Source organism: Antechinus flavipes, chromosome 4 (assembly GCF_016432865.1).
Source record: "Antechinus flavipes isolate AdamAnt ecotype Samford, QLD, Australia chromosome 4, AdamAnt_v2, whole genome shotgun sequence".
Lineage (NCBI taxonomy): Eukaryota > Metazoa > Chordata > Mammalia > Dasyuromorphia > Dasyuridae > Antechinus > Antechinus flavipes.
Genome location: NC_067401.1, coordinates 49027814 through 49042709, shown reverse-complemented (window position 1 = coordinate 49042709; position 14896 = coordinate 49027814). Strand labels below are relative to the sequence as shown.

Below are 14896 nucleotides of genomic sequence, written 5' to 3'. Positions count from 1 at the left end.
GTTCATGTTGGAAATTTATTAGAACATCTAGAAAACAACAGCACTTTAAACAAAGTTGCACCAAAGAGACAGAACACTGTAGTACCCTGATCACCAGAGAGATAAAGGAATGAGGATGTCCAGAAAACTACATTATACTCTAAAAATGTGCCAAGAAGGCTAGAAGGTAGCAGGCTTTGGACTAGAGATACTGAAATCTGCCAGAGTTCTAAATATAAATACAATTGATAAGGTAGAAGACAGTAGCAAAAGGTAGGAAAATCAGCAACAAGACCAAAAAGAGCTTGATAACTCCAGTCAAGAATTTTCTTAAAAGGACAGAATCTGGGGACAGAGATATAAGTAAATAGAAAATACAACATAAAAGAAATACTATGATTCTAGAAATACCAAGAAGTAAGGAAAGAAGAGATTAGCTCCACAACAGGTCTCAGGAGAGGGTTAAAAAAAAAAAAAAAAAAAAGATTAGATGATAAGAATTCCAAGAAAGGTAAGAAGTCATAAAACAGGATTAAATACACACACACACACACACACACACACACACACACACACACACATGTATGTATGTGTGTGTATGTGTGTATACACAATACATTAAATAAGTCTCTAAAACTTAGAAATAAAAAATAAATTAAAACAAAAGCTTAAAATTTATTTACACAGTAGACTTCCTAAAAATTAGAAGTTTCAATAAAATGTAATGATTTCTTAAGACAACAAAAAATATTAAAACAAAATCAAGATGAAAAACTCAAAGAAAATATACGGTAACGATTATCAATTAACTAATCTGAAAAAAAGAGTTACAATAACTAAGAATCATTGAGCTCCAGATGAAAACCATGAACAAAACAAACCTGCATACTATGATTTAGGAAATCATAAATGCAAATTTTCCAGATCTATTAGAATCAGAAAATAAAAGGAGGAAATCACCAATGACCCAAAAGAATCAACAAAAAGGAAACAAGGAAATTCATAACCATAATCCAGAACTTCCACATTAAAGAAAAAGTTGTCATAAAAAAGTTCAAATACCAGGGAACCACAGCATAACAGGACTATGGTGCAACTAAAAGAAAGAGGTCAAAAAAATCCCTAGAATACAATATTCCAAAAAGATTTACAATAAGGACTAAAATATGCAACCAAACTGAGCAAAAGCCTATAGTGGGGGAAATTGAAATGTTAAAATTTTTAGACATTTCTGATATTTTAAAAAGCAGACATTAGTTAGTAAAACTCTAAATATAAAATAAGATAAAAATATAGGAATTAAAAGGAAACCTAAACATATAAATACACTGACCTATTAGAGCGAAAGGAAGATGAATTACCAATATTTTTATATTGGTGAAGATGAAGTATCCATTCAGAATAATAATGTTTTCAAGGATCATGAAGAATTAAAATTAAGACAAATACAAGGCCAAATGTGGCTTTGTTGTACTATGCTGGTTTTAAGAGAAGAATAGAAAGAAAAGTATTATTCTAGAGGGAAAAAAACAAAATGAGGGAGTAAGTTACTAACTCAAATGCAGTGGGTAAAAAGAAGACATGCAATCATAAAGAAAGAAGATGTGGAAGAATCACCTTTAAAAAACATTACTATAGAAAAAAAAAAGCACAAAAGAGAGAAATAAATGGATATTTCCTTAGTTGGTACAGAATATTTATCTAAAGCCAAGAGACAGCATCATTATCACTACCATCATCATTAGGATTTACTTTCTTGCCTGGTTCACAAATAAAGTGGTTCTCATGTGATGATCCTACCATTGAGGGCATGATAGGGAATATGAACTTGAACCTGTTCTTTTTCCAATCTGGATCGCACTGACCACTTTTACCAAACTAATGCTGAACTTAATGCAGACACCCAATCAGCATATCTCATTAAAGCTTAGACCTTAACAGACACAGCCTCAGCTTCTCTGTCAACAGAGACTACAGGTGTATTGCCACTATGGCCAGCAATGACAATATTAATATAAGAGAAAAATATTAGAAACACTGACCATAAGACCAAGGGTAAAAGAAATGTTGAAGCAGGTAGGTGGCAAAAGCAGATAAAAGTATCAGACCTGGAGTCACAAAGAGTCATCATCCTGAGTTTAAATCTGGCCTCAGTTTCCTCAACTAAACTAGAGAAAATAATGGCAAACTACTCCAGTATTTCTGCCAAGAAAACCCAAATGGGGTCACAAAGATTTGGACATGACTAAAACATGACTGGACAAAAACAACAACGCTAATGTGGCCAGCATTCTCAATATTATTTGCTGGCTATAGCAATAAAACAAAATAAAGGCAAAGAGAAAAGAAAATTAACATTTCCCATAGATGACAATGCTCTACTTATAGAGTTCTAGTCAACTAAAGATTAATTAAAACAGTAACTTCTGCAAAGTTCCTGAGGGTAAAATAAATCAACATAAATCATCAGCATTTTCATGAAATATTCTGAAAAAGTCCAGTAAGAAAAGATATAGTTTCATTCAAAATAACTACAGAATATTTAAGACACTTGGGAGTCTACCTACAAAGACACAAAACAAGCATATCACTATAATTATAAAATAATCTTTAGAAAAACAAATAGAAACCTAAATAATTGGAAAGATAGCAACTGCTCATGATTAGGAGGTATCTTGAAAATAATGCTACCTAAATTAATTTACTTATTTAATGCTATTAGTTACATGATAGACAAAAAATAAAAAGATCAAGAATCTCAAGGGAGATAATATTTATATAGTATTACTATGTGTCAGTCATTAAGCTAATAATAATGAAAAAAGTGGAAAGAATGTATGTTTAAAATAATCTCAAACTAGATTGCAGAGAAATCATCATCAAAAATATTTGTACCAGTTAAAAAATGAAAAAATCAATCACTGGAACAGATTTTCACAAAACGCTCTTCCCCTCCCCCCAAAAATCATAATACTAAACCAATAATAAACATTTATTAAGCATATGTATGTGTCAAATACTATGCAAAGAACTATGGACACAAAGAAAGTTGAAGACATACAAAATATGAAAACTATGTAACCAACCAATCAATAAATATTATAAAGTGTCTATCTGACAGGAACTATACTAAGTAAACTTTGGGGATACAAAAAGAGATAAAAGACAATCCCTGATCTCAAGCAGCTTACAATTTAATGGAAGAAGACAACATGCAAACAAAAATATAGAAAATAACCTGGGGCAGCTAGGTAGTGCAGTGGATAGAGCACCAGCTCTGAAGTCAGGAGGACCTGAGTTCAAATCTGGGCTCAGACACTTAACATTTCCTAGCTGTGTGACTCTGGGAAAGAGGGGAGGAAAGGAGGAGGAGAGGAAGAAAGTAAGATTCCAGGCAAGGGGGATACAGAAAAAATGCCAGAAACAAAAAGATGGAGCTAAGATTCTTATCTGTGGAACAGCCAGAAGGCCAGTCTCATGGGATGAAAGAATACATGTTGGAGGGATAAGGTGTAAGAAGACTGGAAAAGTAAGAAATAGGAAAAGGGTAGATTATGAAGTCTTTTGAATGCCAAACAGATGTGATATCTTATGTAGGAGACAACAGGAAACTACAAAAGTTGAAAGTTAAGTGGGTGATACGATCAGATCTTAATTTTAGAAAAATCACTTTGGTGGCTGAATAGGGGATGTGTTGGAGGATGGACTGGAATGAGGAGAGACTTGATGCATTAGGAGGCTACTGAAGTGATACAGGCCTGTACTAGGATGATAGCAGGTGTCAGAAGAAAAAAGAAGCAGCATCAGTTATGTTGCAAGGGTGAAATCAACAGATTAGATATGGAAGATGAGAAAAAATGAGGAATCCTGGAGGAATGATAAGTTGCAAGACTGAGGGACAGCAGGATACTGCTGCCCACTACAGTAAATGAAATGAGCTGAACTAGGAGATCATTGTACAAAGCAACAAGATTATCTGATGATCAATTCTGATGGACGTGGCTCTTTACAACAATGAGATGATTCAAACCAGTTCAAATGATCTTGTGATGAACAGAGCCATCTACACCCAGAGAGAGGATTGTAGGAATGGCGTATGGATCCCAACATGGCATTTTCACTCTTTTTTGCTGTTTGCTTGCATTTTATTTTCTTTCTCATTTTTTCCCTTTTTGATGTTTTTCTTATGCAGCAAGATAAATGTATAAATATATATCCATATATGGGATTTAACATATATATTTTTACTATGTTTAACATATATTGGATTATTTGCTGTCTAAAGGGAGGAGGGATTGGAAGACAAGGTTTTGCAAGAGTTAATGTTGAAAAATTATCCATGTATATCTTTTGAAAATTAAAAAGCTTTAATTAAAAAAACCCGAAAAGTTGAATCCCGAGGGGGAAAAAAAACTTTACAAGCTGCTAATTATTTCAATTAGTTTTTTAATCAATTCTCAAGGATTCCTTAAGGATTCATCATACCTTTTGCAAAGAGTGATAGTTTTGCTTCTCTTATTGCTATAGCTAGCAATTCTGGCATAATATCGAATATAAGTAGGTGTAATGTTCTTCTTTTCTAAATTATAATCGTTCTTTGGGAGCAGGTTTCTTGGGGAGCTTCTGGAGGTAGCCTTAGTTTCAGTTCGGAGTAATAATCACCTCAAATGCAGCCAGCTGTTAAAAGTCCAGTCCTTTATTGTCCCTTCCAAAATAGCCCAGTTAGCTTTCTTTAAGACCTATCTCTCTCCTTGGTTCCAATACCTCTTGCTGCTAGTCTTTTGTCTCTTCCAGCTTCAGCCTATCACTCTCTTTGAATCCTGGCTCTGAATCTCCTCCACTGACTCCTAGATGAGGCTCCAAGAGCTTCTTATATATGATCTCTTAAAGGTGTGAACTCAAAGATTGACTCCTCCTCTGAGAGTGGGATTGTGGGAACTGTGACTTGTGAATTTCCTCCACAGAACTTGTGAATCTCATACTGAATCCTGACTTGTGAATCTCAAATGCTAATGTGTTCTTAAAGGTGTGAAAGGTGTGAACTCTGAACTAGAGAACTGCTAAAAATGATGCTAAAATTAGACAACTGACATCACTTTGTAAGAATCCCAACAAGTAGGGATAATGAACATCCTTTTTGTACCCCTAATCTTAATTAGAAAGCTTGTAGCTCATCTTCATTAATTCTTATTGATGATCAAACCATCATCAGTAGTTAAGATTCTAATTATTTTGAGGAAAGTTTTATTTATATCTATGCTTTTTATTGTTTTTAATAAGTGTTGTGCTTTGTCAAAAACTTTTTCTCCACCTATTAAGATAATTGTAAGATTTTTGTTAATTTTGTGATTGATGCAGTCAATTACAATAATTTTCCTAACACTGAAACCATTCCTGCATTACTTTGACATGGTATATGATCCTTGTGATTGATTGATGTAATCTCCTTGCTAATATTTTAGTTAACATTGTTGTCCTCAGTTTTCCTTTTCTGTTTTTGCTTTTCTTAATTTAGGTATCACTATCACATGTATCATAAAAGAAAAATGGTAGGACTTCTTTTTTGCTTATTTTTCCAAATATTTTACTGAGCAATAGATTTATTCTTTAAATATCCAATGTAATTCATTAGTGAATCCATCTGGTCCTGGGGATTTTTTTCTCAGGAAGCTTGTTGATAGCTCATTTAATTTCTTTTTCTAATACAGGGCTATTTAATTATTCTATTTCCTCTTGAAATTTAACTACTGGTTTGTCTATTTTATTGTTTTTTTTCATAAAACCAGATCCTAGTTTTATTTATCAATTTAATGGTTTTCTTACTTTCAATTTTATTACTCTTTCCTTTGACTTTCAGGATTTCCATCTCGGTGTTTAATTGAAGATTAAAATTTCCTCAGTTTTATGCCTAATTCAATGATTTGCTCTTTCTCTATTTTAATGACATAAGCATTTAGAAATATACAATTTCCCTTAAGTACTGCTTTGGCTGCATCTCAGTATTCTAAGCTTTTACTACTAATTGTTAGAAAATTATTTTCTTAAGGAATCTGATCTTGGGGCTCTCAACCTATAGCATTTCCTTATAGAATTAAGAATTTTTTTCCTTCACTCATGTGTATATAATCAATTGGTAAATATAATCCTCCTCCTTGCAGTTCTTTAAAAAAAATTTTTTTTTAAAGTGATACAATTGCTGAAGTTATTGTCATCTTGGTCTGTAGGACCCAGAAATGCCAGAAGCAAGCCCACCAAGTTATCCAATGAAACTATAGTCTGGATCCAGACTACGCTCATTTGTACACTCCTGGTTAGACAGCCAAGACAACCCCATATTAGAAATTAAATGTGACCCCTATAACCCACCAATATTCATGAGTGAAATAATTGTACAGTGGTTCTGTATTGGGACAGTATGCCAGAGAGGAGCTCTTTCATTGCTATTATTTCTTTCTTGTTGTTATTTTCCCTTTATTTCTTTTGTAATGAAAGTAAATGAAAGTTTTTTTTTTTTAAATCGCTAATGGATATGTTTTTTTTCCTTCTAAAAAAGTTAAATGCAAAGTAGAATAAAGAAAAAATTATTAAATAGTTCATTTTTATTACCAGATAGAAAATAGTATATATAAGAATAAAGATTAAATTATAAAATTTAATTTGAATTGATTATTTATTTATAGGAGTGAAGGTTTGCTATATGAACATGCTGGACTTTTGAGTCGGGAAAATTTGGATTCACATTCTGCCCTCTATTCATATTACTGTGTAAACATGATCTTAGTCTCTCTGGATTGCAAACTGTCATATATGTATAGGTAGTTTGCAACATTCACTCTTGCAAAAGCCTTGTGTTCCACATTTTTTTCTCCTTCCCTTCCCTCCACCCTCTCCCTTAGACAACAAATAGTCCAATTTATGTTAAACATGTTCCTGTCATTATTGCTAAAGGGACTGGAGGTGTTGAAGATTAAGATTTTCTACATGGTGATCTTTGAAAAAATATATATTGTTTTCTTCATCATACTTACATATACATTTAGGGACCAAGAGCAGAAAACTAACAGCTAAAGGGAATCCATTTTAATGATTTAGATACTTTGGATTTTAGCATGCACCTTTGTCATATATTGGGATTTCTTCATTGGTATAACTGGAAAAGGAATTTGAATTAATTATGTAGTCAACTAATTATTGAATCAGGACCAAGATTTTTCTCTTTTTCTATTTATCCAGAAATCAACCAGTGTGGGAAATCTTTCTCAAAGCCAATAAATTTAGGTTAATAAATGGATTCTTCCTCACTATGGTTTACTGAGATAGGTCTGGAAAAAGAAGGATTCTTTTCTTCATCAGATAGGTGATATGGAAATTGATATCTTTCTAACCAAGAATTGGATGATCCAAATCACACATCTCGACTCAAGGCCCTCATTAGAATATTCATTCTCTCATTAACTGTTAACCAATCAGAGTTGATTGCCACCCTTAGGAACACCCATCTTTCCAAGGGTATAAATACTGTAACCCCATCACCATGAGGGGTCTCTGACAGACATTCAAGAGTGCTCCTGCCCTTTTTTTTAAATTAATAAGCATAATATCTTTATTAATAAAATGATTAAATTATCCAGAAATTATTTCTCTTAAACTTTTTAAACATCACAGCATGTTAAAACAAGAGGGGTGGTAAAGGAAATAAAGTAATGAGCCTACCTGTTCAGATTTTTCATCAGAACTGCTAGGTGCTTCAGATGTATCTTTCACAAAATAATTATCAACAAGATCTATTTGCCTACATTCTTGGCGGCATATTGGGCATCGTATTACTCCAACTGCAAAAAATAATGAAAGGATTACATTGAATATGCTGTAATAGTAACATCTTTCACTATAATCATGGAGGTCACTATGTTAAAAGAAACCTAAAATAATTCCAGCACACACACTCCTATGTCTAAAGAGCTAAAGAAAAAGGCATTATTCAAACAATGTGGTAAACAATGTTAGCATTTGTCCCAGAATGTAATTTGGTGAAAATTAACGCAAGTTCAATATGAAGAATCAAAATGAATATTGTTTCCCAAAACTGAACAGAAAAATGCCTAGGAAAACTATTACTAATTTATCTATTCTGCCATTCTTATTATCAATAGATAAGAGGATTGCATTCTGGGAAGACAGCAACAGGTCAGAAATTTTCAAGCTCTACAGTTTTCCTCAACAAAAAGATAGAAAATTGCCAGGAAACGAACAAGGAGCAGCACAACTGAAAGGGTAAAGCAGTTGTCTACCCGAAACAACTTCAAAGGACCTCAGGAAAGAATCTAATAAAATGTACCCACCTCCAAATTTACTCCACTGAATCAACAAAGAGCAAGTCTTGGGAACAGCCAAACAAGAAACTTCAACTCAACTTTTATCTCACAGCAATAGGAATTTTTACCTCACAAACTTTCATCTAATAAAGAGCAGACTGCTGAATGGGAAAGACTGAAGGACCCCCTCTATCCTTTATCCCTTAACCTCTAGTTTCTGATCACCAAGCTTAGCAGCTCTCAGGATGCAGCTGTGGGCAAGGAGTTAGCTCATACCCAGTAAATGCAATACTACAGGAAATAACATTTTCAACATGGCTGCATATACTAATGCAGCTTGGGGGAGAAGGAATGCCTGAAGTTGGGCAGAATTCAGAAAATAATAAGGAGAACTTGAGACCTGGAAAAACATTACACAGAGCTCTAGATTAAAACCTGATTAAAATATTAAGTTTCTAGAAGTAAAATAAAGTGAGTAAGCAAAGGAAAAAGAAAAAGAACAATCATAGATAGATAATATGGTAAAAAAAAAACAAAACTGAGGGAATGACAGAAATACTTGAAGTACTCTTAGATTTAGCAGTCACCAGAAGATTTTTCATTCCTAAATATTCCTTTTTGTCCTAGCACTAAAGTAGGCTTTTAAAAGACTATTTGTGGACAACTTTCAAGTTACTTGCCCCAGGCCTAAAATTAGCAGGTATAGAATAGCTAGAACTTGAAACCATGATCCTTACAAAAATTATATGACATGTGCATGTTATGTTTTACTATCTTTATATTTTTGTCTAATTTATTCTAATTATCCATTTTTTAAAAGACATATATTACTTGGCTTAAATTTAGTTCCATGTTTATGTGGGGAATAGATAAGGTGAAGAACTTACAGGAATGTATGAATTCTTTTTCTGTATTTTATTATTTCTGTGTCTCCCCTATGACCTGTATATGTGCAGGCTCATATCTATTTGAGCCTTGGCCAGCTAGAAACATATTTACTTAACCTGAACTGATGACATTTATTGGTATTTGACATTTATCAATATTTAGTCTATTAGCTGGACCACTGTCTGCTTGATTAAGCCTGAAGGCCTGACTTTCTGTTTCCTAGAAATCAGGAGATTTCAGGGAAACAGAAACCTTCCATTCCAATCTCCCCAAATAGCAACAACCAATTAGATGCCTCCCCCTCCCCTTCTCAATGCTCTCTTACTTGTGATATAATTTCTTGTATAAAAGCTATGTATCTTTACTACTTCTTTAGCCCTCCTACAGCGAGCTTTCTCTTTCTTATCTTGCGATGGGACCGCTCATCCTCCGGAGGTTTTCAATAAACAACTTTTCTGCCTTCTACTGAGTGATCTCTGAGTAGTCATTTTGGGTAAGGGTCTTCTAACATCCCTCACATTTATATAACAAACACAATAGATTTCAGTAGAGTAAGAGTATAATTAAGTGCTCTAAATCTTTTAGGAAATCTGATATCAAGATTTCTTCATTACTTTCAAATATTAAAATGCAATGTTTTGATTTTCCTCCAACAGTGTTACTAATCTGGTAAGGCCCCTACCACCTCACAAATGGTATTATTTCAGTAATCTTGCTGGTCGTTCTTCCTGCTTCAAGTCTCTAAACATCTCCCACTCCCTTACACTCAACAAACATAAAATCTTTTAGTCCTCTGTTTGATTTTTTTTTAATTACCTGATCCCTTTCTACCTCTCCAAATATTTTCTGATTAAGTGACGTTGGACTTTCTTTGATGTTTCCTATACAAAACAGTCCATTTCCTGACTATGCATGTATGGAATCATCTCTTGTCTCCTGATTTCCCTGACTTACTTCAAGTTTCAGTTAAAATCTCAATTTCTGCAAGAAGTTAGCACAGCACTTGGCACATAGTAGGTGCTTAACACATGTTTATTAATTGTGCCTTCCCTGTGCATAACTTCATATGTGGTTTCTTAATGGGGGCTGGGGACAGGAATAAGGAAGAGAATTTGGAACATAAAAAGTTTTCAATGTAACTGGAGAGAAACAAATAAATAAATGAGAAAGTTGCAAAAACTCTTGAGAAACACAATGATGAACTATAATCATTATCTTTTTGTCAGGAGGTAGGTAGCCTTTATTATTATTATTCCATGAGTCTTCTGGTGATGGACTCAAGAGTGCATAATGAGACTTGGGGGGGAGGGGGAGGAAGGGAGTGCGGGAGAGAAGAATATGGCCAACTTTAGAATTTGTTTTGTTTGACTATATATTTGTATTGGCAGGTTTTTCTTGCTTGTCCAATGGAGATAATGAGAGGGGCATGGGAGTTAAGAAGATAGATCTTCATTTGAAAAAAAATTTTAATTAAAAAGAATTCACTACCTAGCTGGAGTTTGTGGCACATGCCTGTAAATCTTTTCTAATGTGGATACTGAAGTTGGTAAATTGCTAGTTCTGAGTTTCTGGGCTAAAGTCAATAGTGTCTCTTGTACTAAATCTAGCACCAATACAATGAGTGGGAAGAGAACAAAGTTAATTAAGAAGGACTGTAATTATCAACCTCAATCAGAAATGAATTGGGTCAAAGCTTCTGTGATCTTCAGTAGAACTAAGCTCTTGGGCATCCACTGTACTTCCTTTTTGGATTAGACAGGAGACCCAGTCCTTTGGAACAAAAATTGAAGAAAGAAAATCCTAAGGAGATCAAAGATAAAGAAAAAAGTCCTATACACATTAAAATATTTATAGAAATTCTATTTGTATCAACAAAGAACTAGAAACAAAGTAGTTACTCATCAAATGATGAATGGCTAAACAGTCTATGATACATAAATGAAATAGAATGTTGTAGAAAGACATGAAATGGAGGACATAATGAAAGAATAATGAAGACAATATATCTTAGGACTACAACAATGCAAACTTGAAGAAAAATAACAGTAAAATAATGAAAAAAGTTAAAAACAAACAAAAAAAATCATTACTAATAGCTCTGAAGAAAGGAATTCCAGGCAAATAATGCCAAAAATTAGATTTCAAAAGTCTGAGAAAACAACAGTGGAGGAAGTAGAGGTAATAAGTTTAGATAGCTTTTTTTTTTTTTTTAGTGTTTATAAAAGGTCCTAAGATGAAGACTCTAGCAACTCTCTGGAGTTACTTTGTACAGATAGAACTGTCACCTCACACAATTTGGAAATTAGTTAAAGCTATAGACTAAATCCAGAAAATATCTTGAATAAACAGGACAACCAAGACAACAGTTGATTTGCTGTATACCTTGTTTAATGTACTCTCTCATAAAAGGTTCCACCTTCCCCCTTGTTAACTGAGAGTTCATTAAGTAAAGCTTTGCCCCTTGACCTAGAGATGGCTTAAGCCTGTGAATTCATTCCAGAAGACTTCCCATCTTTGTGTCTTGTATCATCATGACTTCTTATTGGACCTCATTAAAAAGGCAGATTAGAGAATGATAATGTGGGACAGAAGAAGCCCTTCCCAATCCAATTAACTAATCAGAGATTCGATCAGGGACAAAGAGAAAACATTTATTTAATCCCTGCAGGGAGAGAGGGGCCCAGACACACACCTGGGAGCTATCCCGTGCTCCTGTCATGTGCTCCTGGAACCTGACCAGGGTTTAGAAGCAAAAGACTTCAGCCTTCTCATTGGGTAGACTAACAGGATGTAATCATCCTTGACCAATGATCATTAATGCTGGCTGCCTCCCACAGATCATGTCACTTCCTGCAACTTCCTGCATCTCAGGTTCAAAGTTCATTCCTGCAGAGAGTAAATTACCTCCCAAGGTTTCATTCTGGGAACATGTGACTGAATACTGATAAATACTTCATCCAATCAGTCCATTTCAATAATTAAAGAAGATGGGAGAAACAAGTAAGACTGTTGTCTATGTAAGCAGCAAAAATGACTCCAGTAGATAGCAAAAAATGAAGAGAAAAGAAAAGGGTGGATGATCATGGAGACTGTATAGTAGCTGAGAGAGGACCAAAGGAACAAACTGAAAAGTAAACATTGGTGAAAAAAGGCATCTATTCAACAGGATATGGAGCAAAAGAGAGAAATGTTATGCCAAAAAATGTTCCTTAGACTATTAACAGGAGGTGGGGGAGAAGGGAAAAGTTCCATAGGATAAGAAGGTTTAGATAGGTAAGGAATAACCGTCCCCTACCCAGGAGTGGTATTACAGATGCACAGATCATAGTTAACGTAAATGTTTTTCCTTACCAAGACTCAAAAAAGAGCTAAATTAGGTATAACTAAATTTCCTTAAAATATAAGGTAAAACAAAGATAAATTTCTTTTTCTTTTCTCTTTTTAAAACAAAGACTAATTTCAAGGGATATGATAAATACAAACAGGTTTTGTTTTATATGTGGAGGTAAACTATATGCTAAGACTATCATCAGTAATTGGGAAGTTCAAAAGAAAGATTGAGATACAGCCAATTATGGTATGATTGTAAAAAAGCAAACCTGTGTAGGGCCAAGTAGATGGAGCAGTGATTAGAGAATTGGCCCTGAATTTGACACAATACTCAGCAGTTGTATGATCTAGGTCTGACTCTCTCTCTCTCTCTCTCTCTCTCTCTCTCTCTCTCTCTCTCTCTCTCTCTCTCTCTCTCTCTCTCTCTCTCTCGCACGCACACGCCCCTGCGGGGTTCAGAAATGGCTTTCCCAAACTCTGAAGTAGATGAAGCCTTAGTGGATTTTCACAACTATCTTGAAAGATTTCACCTCATCTTGTTCAAAGGTAAGGGTAATGGGGGTATAGAAGAGTGTATAGATTAAGAGAAATGGGATAAGGAAGGAAGGGAAAGGCAAAGGTAGGAGGAAGAAGTAAAGCAGAGGAATCAGCAGGGATAAGACTCATTAGGAAAAAAAAAGCACAGATCATTGAGCTCAAGTTAAAGCTATAATAAATTTAATCAAAAGAGAAAAATACAAAAACCAAATTATAGGTCAGCCATATTAATATTGTTGTGGACTATTTAAAATAAGATAGTGTAAGGTTGAAATATTGCTGTGGTATAGGAAATGAATTGGTGAAGACTTAAGAAGGATGATGATATCCACCTACAGAGAAACAAAAGATAAACAAGCATAGAATGGCCTTATGCAGATGTGTATAATTATATAGGTATTTTGTGTATAATTAGAGAGATCTATGTGGGGCAGAGAGAGAAAAAGAGAATGTATATTTTCATACTTATAGCCTTCCTAGGGAATAAGGGGGAAGGAAAGGGGAAAAAAAAGAATAAAGTAAAAAGTGCACAGAGAAAACCTAAGAAAATCTACAAGAAAGCAAAATAAAAACATGGCAGCAAGAATAGCTTTCTTGAAATAAAAATTTAATGGCTCATATTTTGAATCTTCTCATGTTCTGCTGTACACATGGCAATTTTTTCTTTTTCTTTTTTTTTCCTTTTTTCTATTTCATATCTAAGTTTAAAAAAAAAAAATCTCATTTATATAAGACCACAGGTAAAATCTGCATCCTTGGGTATTAAAATGTAGCTGCAATCTCATTCTTACAGCTATATTTATTACAATCATCCTGTTTGAATTTTGCACATGTATTCCCATCAATTTACCAATTAGGTTTATTAAACATTCACTTTCTTTTGATATCACACAAACCTGAGTACAGCACTCTGGGTGTCATCCCTTACTAATCAGACTACCTTCTTTTTCTATTATACGTTTCACTGATGACATCTTTGACTAGTGTTTCTCAATGATTACATGATACCATTTACCCATGTGAGCACCTCTATAAGCACCATGTCACTCTCCAAACTCCTACATGTAATATCCATTTTTAATTTCTCAGAGACTGTTTGACTCCATACTTTGCTGACAATTAGCAACAATAGTAGAATGTGCATCTGATACAAACCATTGACAACATGGTCTAAAGACCATGAGCTAGATATGCGACATCCACAGGTAATTTTATTTAAAAAAAAAAAAAAAAAGCAAAAAAACCCATGATATTAGAAATGTGTAATGTACTATGAAAAGTCCAATTCTGAGAAAGGGTATCACTGACTTGCAGGTATAGTAGAAGGTTTCAGAAAATAGATAACATATGAATTAGGCTTTTAAGGAAAGAAGGAATCCAAATGGCTAAAAGTAGGAGGAAGGACAATTCAGACATCAAAACACTGTGAACACTGGCATAGGAAATCAAAGAATATGTTCCAAAGGGAGAAAAATAATTCAGTTCCCTTTCTCAGAAACCAATAGGCAAAAAGATCCTGAAGCAGGGAATAATCAATATTTAAATACTTCAAAAAGGTCAAAGAAGATGAAGTTAAGAGAACCAAGAACATGTTTGTTTTTAGCACTGCAGACACCTTAAACTTAGGTTAGGCCATCCAGATTTCAAACAATATGATAAAGTAGTTAATCATCGAAACAATTTGGTACTGGATAAGAAATAGTAGTGAATAAGTGAAATGGATTAAATACACAATATATATTGTTAAATCACTACAGTAATTTACTATTTGATAAACTTAAAAACGCCAAGCTTTTCGGACAAGAACTCATTGATAAAATTTCTGGGAAAACTAGAAAATGATATGG

At 33.9% G+C, this 14896-nt stretch overlaps 1 protein-coding gene across 2 annotated transcripts in view; it reads right to left on the bottom strand.

Annotated features, from left to right (window-relative positions):
- The window catches only part of TRIM33 (tripartite motif containing 33), a 128473-nt gene that overhangs the window by 74554 nt on the left and 39023 nt on the right, over positions 1 to 14896 (bottom strand). For both annotated transcript variants that reach the window (XM_051992963.1, XM_051992964.1), the window contains exon 2: positions 7693 to 7811. In XM_051992963.1, the coding sequence (XP_051848923.1) occupies positions 7693 to 7811 (119 nt within the window). The remainder of the gene's footprint in view (positions 1 to 7692; positions 7812 to 14896) is intronic.